At 36.7% G+C, this 18430-nt stretch overlaps 1 protein-coding gene and 1 non-coding gene across 2 annotated transcripts; one reads left to right on the forward strand and one right to left on the reverse strand.

Moving 5' to 3' along the window:
• Positions 1 to 1283: 1283 nt before the first annotated feature.
• On the forward strand, positions 1284 to 17824 carry LOC123708030. Its single transcript, XM_045658476.1, has 6 exons — positions 1284 to 1438; positions 10582 to 10658; positions 14110 to 14163; positions 14265 to 14444; positions 14530 to 14721; positions 14847 to 17824. The coding sequence occupies exons 1-6, from the start codon at positions 1431 to 1433 to the stop codon at positions 16871 to 16873; spliced, it is 2538 nt and encodes an 845-aa protein (XP_045514432.1). The 5' UTR covers positions 1284 to 1430; the 3' UTR covers positions 16874 to 17824.
• On the reverse strand, positions 5572 to 5653 carry Trnas-uga. The gene has a single exon. It is a non-coding gene; the product is annotated as a tRNA-Ser (tRNA).
• Positions 17825 to 18430: the final 606 nt, after the last annotated feature.

Consider the following 18430-nt stretch of genomic DNA (forward strand, 5'->3'; position numbering starts at 1 on the left):
CAAATACACCTTGAAGTACCAACTTCCCAATTTTGTGCTTTCACAATTTCTATTCTAAGTACGCATATTAATGGGATGACGCATTGTTGAACGAATATCGCACAAATAGATAAATCAATCTGCTGATGCTCTTGTTTATAGTAGAACAATGGTGGCGTGACTCTAAGCTGACTTAACAATTCAACAATTTACTTATTGGCTAAATTTATATATGTCACACGAGCTAATCAAATATGTTTAATGCTATGCCATAGCACGTGGCTACGCTAAAGATGCCGAAGTCTTTTGAGGTTGAACTAAAAGAACAGAATCTGATAATTGTGTGAAACGATGCTGAAGCAAATTATACTAACTTGTTGGCAAAATTTGTGGCCAATAATAAAAAGCTGGTATCAAAGTAAAACGCGGACACGCTGCAACCCCACGCCGTCACTGGCTAGTTTGTATTTATTGATGAGTTCCAGTGACGGTACATACGTGAGAATACGAGCATCCTCTGGCGCTATCTAGCTATCGCAGGTAGGCTCGCTGTTCATAGACAGCTAATTTACTCGTTGATTCGTTTCTGAATTAAGCTATTTATCTGTTATTCTGTATAAACCACCTAGATTGTGCTAATACCATATACAACACTTATCATATTATTATTATTAATTCCGTAATTCTTAATTACGCAACTTATTACACAAATCCGCAATTTTCTTCACAATTCGTAGTGATTTATCCACGTGTCTATGATCTAGATACATTATTTGCTGAGAAAACTGTAATTATATATCACAATAAAATAATGTCTGTCAGTCTGTTTGACAAAGTTTCATGTAGCTCTCTATAGCACACAAGTTCCCGTTTCCTTCTTTCTGAAATCAACCTAAATAATATATCAATAAAAGTAATTAAAGAAAATATTTAATAAACAGAAAAAATTGCGAATGAGGCAAGAGGTTAGTTAAAATTGCCCTCATTCCATGACGTGACTCACGAAATCTAAGTGGATCTTTAGAACGTCCTAAAACCCAAATATTATTGCATTTCCTCTTAATTGATATTTTTTATATTATTCAGTGTTAGTGATCTCAGTGAATTTTTCGAGACTACTAAAGAAAGCTAACATCCCTTATTAAAGACTTTATATAGTAAATATATATATATATATATATATATATATATAGATGATATGTGCAAGTCGATGACCGGCGGATGGATGAGTACATTCGCGAATGCAGGTCGCAGGTTCGGAAGGTCGCTTCCGCGCAACGCACCGCAGCGGCCCTCGGCTCGGCACTCGCCTCCGGCCTCCCGCACTCGCGTCCGAGCCTTCGTCGTAGTCGCACGATATGGCGAACGCGCCCTGAACACACGACATCCGTAAAACGCGTGTGCTGTGACATTGCCCAAACGTGGACTCACTCATCACTAGCGTCAAGACAATGTATCGGTAAGTCATCATCAGCTCTCACATGAACATCTCCGGCTGCGCCGACTTCCAATATTTTTAAAGAGATCAATTCCCAAGTTCTCTTCGATTTCATTTTTACTAATGCATATTTTATTTACTTCTGCAAAGTAAATAATCGTTCTGTTTGATTATTTGTTTTAAATATTGATTAAATTATAATAACTGTTTAAAAAACGAAGATAAATATTGGCGCATCTAATATGGATTAATTTTCGCGCCTTGACAGTTAGTTTCAATAAAAAATGGCTGCGGTACTTGTTCGGCTGCGTCATCTATGATAGTCCGCAATTGTTCGACGATGGCAGCGGGAATAAACAAAAAATCAAAATGAAAATAGTATTTAATCATATAGGTAACGTAATGCACATTTATGAACGCCACGGTGAAACTAATCCTTCTAAAGTTGCATTCAACTTCCCTTCTACCAGCCCTCAAATTAAGAGTAATAAACTCTCCGTCACTCTGCTAAATCGCCAAGTTTTTTGTTTTACTTGTTGTTAGATGTACACTACATGATGCATGTACAGTTTTAGTCTTTAAGTATTTATTTACTACGCAATAAGTATACGTAAGAATTTTAGATACACGATTGAAACCTAAAGAAAATTTCATCGGGTACTACTTTCGCAAAAGTTCAGCGAATATTATTCAGCTCGCTACTTAAAGACAAAATGTACAACAATATTATGCAATGAAAATATAGGTGCATTATTACGTATCCTTTGATGTAAAATTAAACAGTTATTAGCTACTGTTTGAGTACTTGCTTATTAAGTGCAGGAAAATACAATGTCATTTGCAACTTGAGGAAAATGTAATTGATACTTACGACGACGGCTTGTTCCGCAAATACCTAACGCGCACACATCACATATTAGCACACATCAGCGGCTAACATCAAGTAACGAGACAGATTCAACACTTTACTTTTGGTCACCGGCAAAGTTTCGGCTATTGGTGCTGTTGTTCCGCGGTCGCAGTAGTATTCATGCGTGTTTCAATCTAAAAAAGACGAATGATTTTAGGATTGGGATCAAGGATTTCAGTTATAATGTTAAACCTAATTAAAATATTATTAATAGTAATTGCGGTTAAAGTTTTAAATATGATTGTATTCTTGGTCACGGAATCATCGATTGAAAATTTTTAACGAACCGTAACTGCCTAATAAGTAGTCAATAAAATACTAAATAAGTTTGATTATTTGCGAAGATGCTTTGTCATACAATATGATCTAGGGTAGCCTGCAAGTCTTAAGCCTAATTTTTATTTAATCATTACTTAATGAATTACATTGTGTGTATAAGCTTAATCATTTGTAATTTTATAGTTCCTATAATTCCGGGTTGTCGAATTATTATGTAATTAAAAGTGTAATTGAGGTGCGCGCGCGTCGAATACTGAGGTACGTGAAAAATGTGGAGTGTTGTGCAACACTGTCGCCGTTCGTTCTTTGTAGCATTTACAATTGTTCGTATATGACCATACATATTGCTATAATAAAACGTAGTAATGAAAGACTGCATATGTTTTACTGCAAGGAATCATTTCACTAGTGAAGGTGTATTATGTATCACTTCAGCAAAATATTTCTACCAAATTCATATTAAATAAAATCATTTAAAAATGGGTATTGACGCAGACAAAGATGCACTGTCGTAAGTATAGAATTCGTACCCACGTCAAAAGTACTAATAATTAGATTATTACATTTCTATCTTTGATTTAAAACGTAATCAATCCAAGCAACGTTGAATATTAGAAGCCGGCAATATTTTCACTTTCTTTGAGTACTCAATGTGAATATGAAACACGATGTTTCCATGAGTTACGTGTAAGATCTTATGTGCGTCAATGCTATACTGTAATACTTTTCTTGTTATTTGACATAAACTTCATTAAGACATGAAAATACCCAAAGAGATGAAAAATCTACTCCCACTTTTTGTTAGAGACTTAGAGACGGATACATCCAACTTTGATGATTTTATTTCACACTTTTGAAAAGTGGTTATGTTTACTATAACATTTCTTTTGCACTAAGTATAGCAGTTTCCAGGAATATTATGGTTACTGATATAGCTTTATTATGCTCATCATATAGTGTTGTTCTATTAAACTAGGCATAATATCAGATAGGCTTGAATCGAGTTTTATATATATCTCACTCTATCTATACTTTTTTAAACTATTATTTTAATTAAAAAAACGAATAGCTGAGAATTAACATACATCTTAAAAAACTAATCATAATTTAGTTTAGTAGGTAGGTAGCCAGTTCTTCCTCGCTATTGCTACGTTGTTCAGATGTGGTCGATGGTGAGTCATTACCACAAATTCCCAGAAACAACTTTATTAACTAATTATAAAAAAAATTATATAAACCTAGCTTGTTATAGCTGGCGTCAATGACACAACCGTGGACCACGACATACTCGTAGACTTGGTATCATGTGTGTAAATTATGAAACCCATTTATTTGAATTAACACAAATACTAAAAGTACATGACAATAGTACTTAATTAACTATATAAAATGTTGCTAATATCTTTTAAAGCTAGTTAACAATATGCTCAATAATAAATACTACTTGAAAATCAATGAATCTAGAAAAGGTATTGTAAGTAGGTCAGAGAGGAATGCAGAGCGCGTACCAACTCCACATCAACTTTCAATATGCGTGGGTCATATCATTTTGTCAAAAATGACGAACATGAAACTTGTCTCTTGTCAGGAATTTAATTAAAAATCGAAATGAATCAGTGTTACCGTTACGATCGGCTATCGGCTGTACCGTTAACACACGGAGGCAGAAGCGAGGACTGACATAGCTTTCCACTCAAATCACCGGACCGACTGACGCTTAATTTTCCAGTAGGTAAAAGTACGATTAGGACATTTATTAGAATTTCAATGTATTAATTAACATTAAATATGATCTTTAACTTATACACAAGTGGTCCTGTCTCGGTGAAAGTGTTCTAGTTGAGGAGTCATTGTTTCGGTGACCTTGTGCAGGTCATGAGATCTGGGACACTTACTCTGTGATAGTCTGTCTCTCAGAGCCAGTGTCGACTGCCGTCGGCAGTTAGCTTTTTTACCTTTCTTTTTAACTTTTAGTAAGCGAGATGCCCTCTTCGGACACTCCATTTACGTCTCTAAACAGACGATTAATCATAATATATTTAAGAATAAGGAAGATTTCTCAACAAAATAATAAACGCGAGGTCAAAGTTGCAATGTTTTGACAATACGGAAGGTTGCGGCTGAACAATGATGTTACATAAATGTATTGAAGAATTTGACTAAACGATTAGAATAACCTGACATTGAACGAGATTAGAGGCCAATAAAGCCACTTATGCTCTTCACTTTGAATAATACAAGTCGATTTTTCAATTACTTCCCATCGATCTAAGAAAAACTTTAGAGGCAGAATTCTGAAAGATGTTGGCTCAGATTTAGCTACCGGCCATCCGGTCCTGGCTCGTTCATCCGTCGGTTGTTTCAATTACGAACCGCGTAAAATTATGTCAAGCGGCGACCTCGGCTACTTAACGTTTGTCTTAGAATGAAATCATTGTTGCCTTTCTTTAGGGTAAACTCTTTTTCATAGAGACAGAAATTATGAATTACCATGAAGATTAACGGTGTTATGCGATTAACTGATTGTCTTAAAGCCAAAACATTTAGAGGCAATTTGCCTATAAAAAGAAATTTTCAATTAGACAGACACAAAGTGGTGTTTGCCATGCCCATGCCCCAATGGGGGGTTGCGAATAATTTGTCAGTTTGCTCTATGAATATATTTTATGTTATCTATCGAAATGAAACCATAATGAATCCAAATTCTAGTATGTCATGTGTAACTGGGAAAACCTAGTGATTTGTTTTTGTATTCGCTTCTCGTACTTTTGTGAAGGTCGTCGCTAATGTCACCAGGTCTTACAGTATTAAAACTCGTAGGCAATAAAGCAATATTTTAATTTGACATAATATATATTTAACAGAACGTGAATGAACGAGCGAAATCAATATTTTTTAGAAATAACCCTGTAAGACTTAGAAGTCAAATGTTTTTAAAAATAAATAAAAAAAAGTAATATTTCCTCGCTGAGGACAGGATTCGAACCTGCGCGGGTAGAACCCATTGGATTTCAAGTCCAACTCCTTAACCACTCGGACACCTCAGCTGCGATACTTCTAGCAAATTATCTATAAACATATTTGGCACCGACTTTGGTCCATACAATATCTATCTAGCTATTATTGAATACTTAATTTTTGATTAACGCGTTTATCCCTATATTTCATTCACAAAATTTTAGATGCGTTTTCAAGTCCAAACATCCTCGCAGAACACAAGTTGTATTTTATACATAGTGAAATCGCAGTCTTAGTCTTAGTAGAATTGGTGATTGAATTGGTTGAAGACATTATTTCCTCATTATCAGTGCATCGTCGCATGCAGGCGTTGTGCGTATTTGTCAATGACCCACTTCAATACAATTACGAGCGCACATACCACCGAAATGCCTAATCTCAATACATGCGTCCTTATTAATGAGCACTAAGGTCTGATGTTGTTTGAAATGTAAAGGCTTTTTTACTTCGGATTATAAACGAGTATACATATATATCAACAGTGCAAATGGAACATTGATCTATTGGATGTGTTCTGAAGGATCTAAATTACTTAGTTTTTCACGTATTCGCAAAGTTAAATTGAGGATTTGGCGTATCCGCTAGCTAGTATCCGTACTAGTCTGCAATTGCTTCAAATCGACTTAATCTACTTTTGTTACACTTTCAGAATATATTTATCCGGATAAACACCTACTGGTGTCGCTTGTATTTGTAATCAGTGACTATTGTTCCGAGGCGTCCTTATTAAAACACAATCCATGATAAGTGTGCGTCGTATGTTGACATTATTGCGTATAACGATGACTCTAGATAGCAAAACTTGTTAAATTCATCCACTTTTTAAAGTAGCGAGGATGTTAGGATGTGTCATCGCTCATAACGGTGCTTTGCCTAGACGTCAGTAGTGACAGCGTTGAGACGTTTAAATGTTGCATTATTGTTTCTCGCAAATACGCCATAATTTATCACGGTGAATACGCATTACGTCTCGTTTCTGCCTATTTACTGTAATTTGTTCGTTCTATGAATTTGATTAGTTTTAATATTTCTTTGGCGACTATTACTAATACAGAGAGCTTAAACCTGCCACCGTCAGTTTACCCTAAAATTGTAATGATTTCATCTCACGTCACAACGCTCCACACCGCTGAGCTGACTCACCTGATGATCGCATTACTTTTTGCTCATCTTTTTTCAACTAAATTAGTAAACGTAGTTCCACGGACCGGTTCAGAAACTTCTTGCAATTGTATATTTAATCATCAATTTTAGGATGTTACAAATAGACGCATCCTAGAAATGTGGGTACTTAATCTTTTGTTTTGTTAAGTATGATTAGATTTTGTATGAATACATACTTTTTAAAGGCATTTAACTCGATTCTTAAATAAAAATAAGTTAATTCATAGAATGGCTCTATCTTCTGGCGAACTGAAGTTGTCAACGGTGTGATACAAGTGGCTAATAAATATTTATAGGAGATTCTTATTCTTGTGTAGGGCCAGTAAATCACATACCGTCCGCACACGGACACAACCTTAGGTAATATTCTAAGTAGGTTACGTCATGTGAATTACGATGAAAGCCTTATAGCCACTGCGACGTACCGGAGGACATTTGGCAGGCTCCGCACTGAATGTTGTTCCATCCTCTTCGAGTTATGAACTATCGTGGACTTATCTGTAACCAGGTTATAAGATGTCATATATATATACAATCAACAATCTGACTCAAAGTTGGGAAGTTCTCAGGGTCCTTGTCACGCGAACAGTTTTGTTGTGTTTCTTCCTTTGTGTTTATGTTACCTACGGTTAATTTGAGTCCAACATTTTGGTAAGTTCGTCTCTCTGTCTAAAATATGCCTCATGAAACCAACTAGACAGTCTGCAAGTGTGACGCTCACGCATGCGTCGTTTGAATGTTAAAACAAATGAATTTACTGACGTATGGCCAGCGATGGCGCTTACTCGACGCCCATTCACAACAAACGAATGTTTCTTCATTGTCATCATATTTAGTTTTATTTATTTTTAATATAACAATATACAGAACACATAAACATTTACGACTTATTTAATATCAATATAATGTTAGCCGATAACTTTGTTCGAGAGAGTATTATATATACACGGTTTATTTTTATATCCGAGATTTGTGATCAAACACTAACGTATCGATGAAGGTTCTAGAGGTAGGAGGTTTTTTTAAATAGGTCTATTGGTTTCTGAATGATTAATTCATATTGCGAATAAACAACAAAAAACAACCATTTAAACGCGGACAAACCATTTCAATAGAACTCATAATGTATGTAATCTTTTATATTACAATTTGAAATAAGATAAATAAATACTTTGCGATCGTAAAAAGTTAATATTTCATTGTAATATTTTATTTCTTGATATGTCAGTTCAGATAAGGTATAGGCACCGCAAGCTACGAATTTTATCATAGTTAATATTAATAATAAAATTAGAATTTAATGATGAAAGCAGAGCTTGTCGCTTAACACGAGGCAATCAAACGTTGATTATAAAATGATAAAAACTAATAAAGGGTGTTCAACGACTTGTCACGGCCGGCGCCGGCGCGGGCGCCTCCACCAGCACTCGACTTTTTCATTTTTTTATTTTCAGTTCACTGATTCGGAGCGATTCACATTCATTTACATAAAAAAATATTTGACATACATTACGATTATATCAATAACTGTTTTATAATATATTTTGTATAATGATGTAAGTTTGCGATAGTTTGTAATATTTTTCTTCCAGAGTGTATTTGACCAGAAAGTACCCAATAAGAACTAAAAGCAAAATAACTTGTAGCTATATACGGTGTTATGTAAGAGTAAGATTATAATGTTATTGAACAATAGCGTGAAATCGGTAACTTTCCCGCGCCGGGTGCGCTCGCGCTGGTCGACAGAGGATTGGCTCACGTCTATTCACTATTGATTCATTTATGTTCAGAATTATGCCTCTTCACCTTCATTGTGCTATCACTTTATGTTTCGTTTGAACCCAATACTTATAAAATCTTAAATTCGACTTCGGGCTTAAACCTAATTCAAACAATTTAAACGACGTCAAGGACATTATTTAATAACTAATTCACATTATGTCGTACCGGAAATAGAACTACAACGTGCCTAAAAACAGCGTGTGAAGCACTTCGTAGGTGGACAATACTCATTAATTAACTAAGTTTGTGGTCCGCAATGAAGAGTCGCGACCTGCGGATGTCGTGGGATTCTATGAACTATTTTTATCCCAAGTCAGCGGGATGCGAGTGCACCCAGCTCTGCAGCCATTATCTCGATTGCTCTCGGAATAGATCTGTAATCATGCATAATGCAATTCCCTACATGGATTACGTTATTTTTTGCAAGTTTCATTCCAAGTCAATTGCTTCGATTTGTTGGACTGTAAGTGTGCGTTCCTCGACGAAAGAAAAAAGTAAACCAGTCGGTTAATGAGATCCGGACATAGATAATATAAAATAAATTTTCGATACTTAACTTTGAGCCGGCTTCGTTTAATTGTCAAGTTGTGATTGCTAAACTCAAGAGTATACTCAGTTTTGGTTCACTGCAACGGTATTTCTCATGTCATGTGAACTGTAAATTGCTTTTAAAATGATGAATTCCAAATAATGCAACGACCCTTAAAATTTCTGTGGATCATAAAACATGACACGTATTTATTCACCCACACTCATACATTATTAATTATTAGTAGACATAATATAATTTTTATACATGATTGTATTAAAGAGTACTGAATGATCGTGTGATTTCTATTTATTTTTAAATTTAATTGCTTTTAACACTTAAGAGCGAACTGTAGTGTTGATATATAATATTGAATCTGTTAATTTGCTAGAGAGGAGCGGTTCAGCATATAAACTTTATTTTAATATTACATAAGCGCTAGCTTGCAGGATTAGGTTTGAAGACGAAATAATATGTTTGAATAGCTAGACTTTCACACGGAAGTCTGTGGGGCGAATGTCGAACCCACGGCCATCATTCAATTGGGACGATTGAATGATTGACCGGACACTCGGTCACTGCGCCGAGGCCGTCTGCACACCGATGACTCTCGCTAGAAATATGTATTGCTATAGCACATACAGATCGTACATCTGTTCTACAAAAATATAGTTGATACTATAAAATCCGGATAAAGCTTTTCTGCCTTATTCCATCGGTCATACTTAATTCATCCGACAAGTAGTTTCGAGGATTAGCTATAAGCACAGTGCTTAAAATAAAAATGAAATCTGAAGCTGGACATAGGTCTTATAACTGCGCCGGCCTAGAATATCTATATTAAATGGGTCGTGGGTTCGATTTCGGTGAATTGAGACGCGACAGCTTGAAAGTGAAAGATGTGCAATTGGTGCTTGAAGCACTTTATCAATATAAGCATCAATTCGTTCTCATTTATTTCGTTTTAGATTTATTGATACTCGTCAGGCCGTCACTCACATGTCTGTTTGTTAATTTGTATTAAAATGTATTATGATCAGTTAAGAGCATATGTTGGCGAATGAGAACCAAAGCTGTATAATATTTTTGTAATTACACTTATTAAACAATGGAAAACACACTTTCTCCTGTGTAAGTGATAATAATGCTTTGGTCCGACTGCGACTTAAATTGCTGTCAAACGTTAATCGCTATACGAACGAGTAAAAATATATACATAGCAGTTTGCAATTGAGCGAGTTACGTCAGGTATCTCATCTATCGGGGTTATTGACTAGTGCATCGCTGCTTTTTTGCAGGGAAGCCTGCGTTTGCACATTCTCGATCCCCGGCCTGAGATCCAGAGCGATAGCTATATCTCTATCGTAGCTAAAACTAAAACCCAGTTACATTTTGCATCTAAGATAAGATTCAGTCCTTGATTCTTTTGCGACACACGTTTTCGGTTAACTTTTTATAAAAAAATGTTTTTGTTTGTTCCAGATCAAAAGGCGGCATGGGGTCGTCAAGATATTGCTTAAGTTTGTTTGTGGCGTTGCATATCACTCTCTCTGATGCCGGTTAGTATTTTTACCGATGGTATTTTAGTGCTCTAATTATTATTCTCCTAGAGTTTTCTTACATGATAAAACTTTCCTAGAAATTATTAGCAATGCATTATAATATATAACTGTTAAAAAAACTAGAAATTAACATACATAATATTATACTTGCATTACAGCTATATGAAAGTTATCAAGTTTCAATTTCGACTTGTTTTTTTGGACTATTTATAATCTAGGTCGCATTTTATTTGCAGACGTTATAATGAGGCATGTTCGTTCGCGATTAGGTAACTTGTCGTTTATCGCTAATTAGAATAGGACGGATGTACAGACAGGTATGCGATTCCCATGCTTACTAGACATGGGTCTAGGGGGTGCGGGTCGTGGGGGGAGGTGCGATCGAGCCGGACCGGCGGCATTCCTCGCGTGACTCAGTCGGCGTTGTGGTATGTGACTACCACCGCTTTATTTGCGGCATCTGGTAGGATAACCAAGGTCGCGCAGCAAGGGTGAGTCTTCAGGGATTTGGCCGCCACAACGCGGTCGAAAGGAGTTTTAAATCCAAATTGTCTTCTTTCTTGCGCTATCCTATGTAGTGAGGTCTAGAGTTAGATGGAAGAAGAGGAATGCGAACTTCTTTCAACTGAAAGTGATTTTATTAGAAAAATATTAGTTGAAGATCGGTTACCATGAAAAGCAAAGAGACGTGGGGACGAAGAGAACGTATTTAGTTGCGCCATTGTCAATTGTTGTTCACTAATTCGAGACGCTAATTATTTTGAATGCGACACATTTCTTTGTCTTCTTCGGCGTGTTTATTTTGTCTGTTTGACGTCTATTATTATCGAGTTACTAATTGCTTTCTTCCGTTTTAATTAGTCTTTTAAATCATTGTAAGCACTTGGTCTTGCAATATAAAGTAAGTAAAAATATTTTAATTATTTCGAGACGTCTTCAAAACTGCCTAAGTGACGGAAAGTGCAAGTATCCTTCGTTACTTAAGATATGGATATATTTTATTTCTTTTGTCCTATAGTCTTCTGTATATGGCTGAAAATGCCAATGAAAGGTGTGAAGTCCTATCTTTTTAAACTGTTTCTACTACACGTTGCATCACTTCACAGGCATTTCCGGTCATAAGCTTATCAACTTTATGCCATTTCGTCCGTCGTCGTGGAAGTATTGTGGGGCAAACGTGACAATTGCGTTCCCTGCTTATCGCTACCACGTACTCAGCTATTACGTACTGGTTCTTTTTACACTGTTAGTTTTCTCTTATAAATGATCATAGCATATTAGTGAGGGTGCTTACCAAAGGGTAATCAAGGCATTCATATTAAGGCTATCGGACCCTCTACCGTATTAAATTATTTTTATTTAATTATTTCAGTAAAGCGTCAGTCTTCACGATGGTATTAATATGTGGCGCTAATCGTGACGAAATATGATTAAGTAATATAAACTTGTACATAAGCCGGAAAATTATATATTTAGCGAAATAACTGCGACAGGAAGGCTGTGACGGAGTAATTAATGATTTTAACATGTGTTTGTGCGCGGCGCCACTGCTGGCTTTGGAAAGTTATGTCTTGAATTTGTGTTTGTTTTTGCACGTTTATTTCACGATAAGTAACATGACATTGATACGGTGGAAAGGCCAGTATAATATGCATGATATTAATCCATTGTAATAAACATCACAATTACAAAATTTCGATGTTGTTAGGTATACTACAAATTCATTATAAGGTAAAGTCGTATCATCCCTATTATAAAAATAATAGCAGCTACTATTATTCCCTATCGTTCCGTGTAGAAACACGAAACACTTAGGGAATAATAGTACGGGACGAAGGTCTATCGATCGTTGGCGTGTCACCTTGTATCTCTCACCGCTCTACCCATGCCCGACTACAACGAAATTATACGGTATTACGTAAATGTACGCGATATTCGTGTATGGAATTAAGGTAACTAATGATATACTAAGAATACGCTACGAAAGTTACTTAGAAAAATATTATAAACCAATGAGTTTTAGATTAAAGAGTGGAGAAGTTTTCTACGGACGTCGAGGTATCTCAGTTGTCATAAGAATCACTACAGATCATTTTTTTTATAAAGAACACTTATTACGGACTTTCAATGAAAGTCAAGCGACTCAATGTCTTTTTCTCTGTTCATAATATCTGATGGATTTATGTTATGGAATTATTTCATTTATTTGTTACGAGCCAGTGCCCGCGACTTCTTCCGCCTGAATATAAGTTTTATTGAAGCGATAGAGTGCACTATAGTCGTATTCAAAGATGGAAAGTAAAAGAGTCTGGCGTAGCAGCATAATCTATGCCGTCGAGGCTGAGAGGCCGTCGTAGCACGCATTCTCATTCTTAACTCATGTCTTTGCAAGTACCAGGCTAACGTCTGATTTTAAATATTACTATGAGATTACAATCCCTTCGTTCTCTTTTGCATCTTTTTTTTTGATGATGCACATCAAAAGTAAAGAGCAAGATACGATGGTTAGGTCAAACGCGAACGCAAGAGAACGATGGACGACGTAATATGATGCCGGGTGATACGCAATATTCCAGGAGGAGAACACTCCTACGAGAACGGAGACGGTCGGTCTAAGAAAGTTTAGTAAGTGGAACACATCAGTATTAACGTGTTCGACTCATAAGTCCACAGTTACATAAATTGGGTCGAATAAGGTATGTTTATTTAGCAAACGTTAGATTCCTGCTCGCACTTCGCAGTGGCGCACGCGCGCTCATCCGTGTGTGAAACGTTACACATGCGTTAGTGTGCAACATGCACCGGTGACGTAATCAAACAAAATCTTCATTTTGTAACATTTACTTTTACTGCGATAGCAATATTATTGAAGTTAACGCGAGCCTGATTTTTTTAATAACGTGTACAACATTTTAAAGTTTGATTATTAAAGACGTAATTAGAAGTAGGAACCTATAATATAGTTTGCGAAAGCAAGCTTAGGCAAGCTTAGCTTAACCTCCGAACGGATATGAACAGATACCTAGTAAGCAGCTATAATTTGAAAACATGCCGTTGTTGACTCACAGATGAGAAAGGATGTCGTGTTGTTATAAATGAAAGTATGCAAAACCATCAATATTGAGCGCGCTCTTACGGTCGCTGGATCTAGAACAGAAACACCTATTACGTTCACATTTCATTCTTATCGATCGCGATTTACTACATAACTAACATTCTGCATTCAATGATGTCTGTCAAAGCTGAAATAAACCTCGTAACCCAACAAAAAGATTAGCAGAAAGACACGCTCACCAAATGGTGAACGCAAATGCGTTGCCATGTGCATTTGTATTACCTACGTATTTTTATGCAAACTAAACATTTATAAATCGCCTCAGTGCTATTTAATATGTAAAGCTTGTTTTTGCTTTACGTAATGAATTTAACGATACTTGTTTATTTTTAGGTCCCGTGGGCCCATTGCCAAATGTGACAAGTGTGGATTTGGGACTAAAAGAGGGTTGGTAACTTATATTATGATGTAAACCTGCAAATACTGAATATAATAATTGATACGTTTTGTGATAAATAACTCGCTCTAAAGATGTTACTCTCCCGTAGGCAGCTGTGCCTTAGGCGATGTGGTGTACTTACATGGAGACCAGTTCCCGGGTACAAACCCTTGTGAACACTGTGCGTGCACAGGAGGAGAAGTGCGCTGCGAGAAGCAGCGTTGTGAACCGCGCCCTGGCTGCAAAGCAGTTCATCGCCCCGACCATTGTTGCCCCACCTACCAGTGCGGTAAGTTATATATATTATTACAGAGATCTGATCTTCATAAAACTTTAAGGAATCGCTATGAATGACTTCTTCTCGATAATTTCAGAGTGTGAACAAGAAGGACACGTGTATGGTAACGGCGAAAAGCTCGTCGACCCGCAGGACCCATGCCGTGTGTGTTACTGCCAGGGCGGAGAGGTGGTTTGTCGCCGCATCGCTTGTTTCGTTCGGGACGATTGCCAGCCGCGTCTTGTCCAAGGCCGATGCTGCCCAGAATACGACAATTGCCCTCTCAGAGGTATTTTTTTTGAATAATCAAGGTTGTTCTGTGACTAAGTTTTGGATCAGAATATATGTATAACCTAGGTTAAAATAACTCTTATTTCTAATCTTATAAGTAACAACATATTACATAAATTTCAGGTGTGACATCAGTACACGGAGTGACGCAAGTTTCGACCACTTTGCCGCCGAAACTGAACACGAGTGCTGTGCTCCCTCCTCCCGGACCTATCAAACCAGGTTTCACAATCAAGGAGATCACCCCGGTCTCGGAAATTCCAGTTACGGACGTTAAAGTAAAAGAGATATTACCTTCACCGAATATGGATGTCGATGAATATTCTTCCTCCAAATCTCCATTGATTCCACGTGAAGTTACTTCCGAGACAAGCTCAATTGTTGATGCAAACGTTAAGGCAAAACTTCCCGTAAACATTGAAAAGCCCGAACAAAAGCCTTCACATGAAGAGATTGTACCTAATAATGACAACGGTGACTCGACGCCATCGAAAATAAGTTTCTCCACACAAGATTCAATTAACAGTGAAATTTATCCTTCAAATATTCCCTCCCTAATACTTATGGGCCCTCCCTCTGAATCCATTTCTTTAAACTCTCTGTCCACAAAGAGTCCCGCTCTTGAAGAAGAAGATTCTTCATTATTTGATCACAACCCCGCATTTCCACCAATACCTGACGATCTTTCTGTGCCTGGTAATCATGAAGATGAAATTCTTCCGGAACAACATTTTGACAACGATCAAATATCTGGTATTAGTGATGTAATGGTAACAAATGACAGAATAATAACAGATGCTCCAATTGTTAGAGAATCACCGACAAGTATCTTGTATATGCCAAAGGAACTCGGTGTAACCACTGATAATTTAATAGGTACAGATATTTCATCCGAAAAAAAAAATAACAAAATGGAACTTTCAAGTACTGATTCTTTGACAACAAAAGAAAATCCTATGCTAAATCTCAGATCGGTATTGCCTACTCAAATCCTTAATATCCCTTCGTTTATTACCGACGAAACCACTGATGATATTGACACCACTACTGATGACTCTGAACTACAATCATCATCTGAAAAGGGCGTGGAAATAGTTAATGATGATGGTTTAGATCACCAAAGTAGTGGCAATGAAACTGATTCAGACTTTCAAACACCAAAATCTAAAGAATTTTTTTCCAGTTATGAATCTAGTACTGAAATATATATAGGTAACCAACCGAGCTCTATATTAATCGAAACGAGTGATCAAAATCCTCATGATGAGTCTGATAATATTTCGGATAGTATCTTGGCCTCGTCGACGCTACGCGCATTGAACGCGGAAACAGAATCTGATATTACAACTCTTTCTAGAATGGAACCTGGTAAAGAAGCTTCATTTGAAAATATTGAAACAACAGAATTTATGTTTACATCTTTCGGTTCTCAAGAGAGCGCGACTGAGGCGGTAGAGCTAATGAAAATGGCGACTGACACAGACAGAAGCTCCGCGCTCATTAAACCATCTCAAGAAAGAAACATTAACGTGCTAACGGACTTAATCAATCTAGTTGGTGATGTGGCATCCATTAGTGACCATACCGATAATCCCACAAAGTCAGTGGGTGGCTCGACAACAATTTCAGATTCTGAAGAACTGATTCCAGTTAACCTTGGGTATAAGAGTAAAAACAGCAATTGGAATTTGAATTCAATTACTGAAATTCCACATAAAAGCAAAAATGTGCAGACTTCTAAGACGAAAAACGTAGAAATCGAAGACGATGACGAAATTGAAAATATTACCGATTCTCCGCCACCGAACGATAAAATTGAACCTACAACTAAACGACCCGTCATAGATGACGTGTCTGATGGTAAACAACAAAACATTAGCGGCTCTGTGGAGAATAAAGATATTGAAATTATTACTCAGGCGTACGTGCCAACTTTTAACAAACGTCCTACCAAAGTAGTAATGGGCAATTCTAGTGAAGCTCTTTCAGGTTCTCAACTAACAGACAGCGGCAAAGCAACATTCGATACCTCCGATGAAGAAAAAGACTCAAAGCATTTAATCTTGACCTCGAGTCACCGAGATGCCGCGTTACCGCCGTCCGTGGAAGAGACCGAGCGGCCTCTCGACGGCGGAAGCCTCGCTCAGTGAGGAGCTCGGATAGAATCCTCGGAAAAATCAACTACACGATTACTGTTTCTAATCGAAACGAAATATTTCAGAGACTATTAGTTTTACGGATTTATTTGAATTGTCAATTGTGAGCGTAGAATAACTATTTATAACTAAGTAGCCACCGAGAGCTGGTTGAATTTATATTGTATTAGTTGGACAAATTATTTATAAAGATAGATTAATGACGCAGGCGTCGCGTCTCGTGTTTAAGTTATTTATTTTAGTGAGAAACGTGAATCGATTAACTAAGCTAGTCATTATGTGACGCCGGGAGGCGCCACGTTGCCATTCCCGCTAGCTATCGAGCCGGCACCGGCGTACGTTCCATTTCCTATAACCGATATTATCGAGTGAGACGCTGTCGTGTGTCGTGACGTCAAAGTACCGACCCATAATAGTACATAGCCGTAGTTCCTCTAGGATAAATAATGATTAAACCTCTTAGCCAATCCGTGACCAATTGCAACAAAGTGTAAAACAAACTTTTGTACAAACAATAGTTAAGTGTGAAGGACTTATGAATAATTCTAGACTTGTATCGCACAACGTGTCTACTATTGCACAAAGTATGGATATTCTGATCTTTGTTAAATCAAATATTTACTTATTATTTTACATACATTTTAGTATTTCAGTGCGCTTCTATTGCGTAAACAGAGAGCTCAATATATCAAAAACTTTATACTATCACTTTTTTAGTTTATCTGAAGCGTTTAGGGGCCCAACTCTAGCTTGGCCCTCGATGCTGACCGGTTTCTCTTTCCTAATATACACGAGCATTTGGATCGCCCTGGCTGAGTAGAGTCGCCCGATCTGCCTTCTTGCCCCGGAAGACCGCGCCTTTTCCGAGGCAATAAGCGTAAGAGCTCTTTGTAATGTGTATTCCATATTCTCATTGGTTTTTACAAATAAAACAAATTAGACTGACTTTGTATTTTATTCCAATACTAACTCAACTCAACTACTCATGTAATTAAATTTCATTTCATTAAATTCTAATCCGTCCGTCAGAATTGTTGCTGTGTAAGTGATGGTAAGTTATAAAAAATACATCAGAATTGAAAATAATGTTTAAGTTTCTATTTTTCATTCAGCGGCTTCAATTAGAAGATTAGGTTAAATTAAGCAATTTCTTAAACGCATGCATGTTGCATTTTTTTCTATAATTTGCATTAAGATTTAATTATTGCAATATTATAACAATTTTAAGGATGAAGTCATCACATTATTTTAACAGATATTATTATGGTTTGTATTGTTATGTACCAAAATCCTGGCATTTTATAAGATTTTCAGAAGTCATATTACAAGGGCTCACCCAAAAATTTTTTTTTCATGAAAGTACAAACTGGGAGTCCTTTTTTGATAACGATAAACGCAGTAATTGCATGAACATTCTACTTTTACTTATGTTTAGTGCAGTATTGACCACATTCTAGTAAGAAACGCGACACTTGCTAATGTGTACTAGAAAGAAATGCAGCACTTGCAACTATCACTGCATTCTTATTAAGCAGCCTACATTTTTCATTT

The sequence above is a fragment of the Pieris brassicae genome, chromosome 4, assembly GCF_905147105.1.
Source record: "Pieris brassicae chromosome 4, ilPieBrab1.1, whole genome shotgun sequence".
Taxonomy (NCBI): Eukaryota; Metazoa; Arthropoda; class Insecta; order Lepidoptera; family Pieridae; genus Pieris; species Pieris brassicae.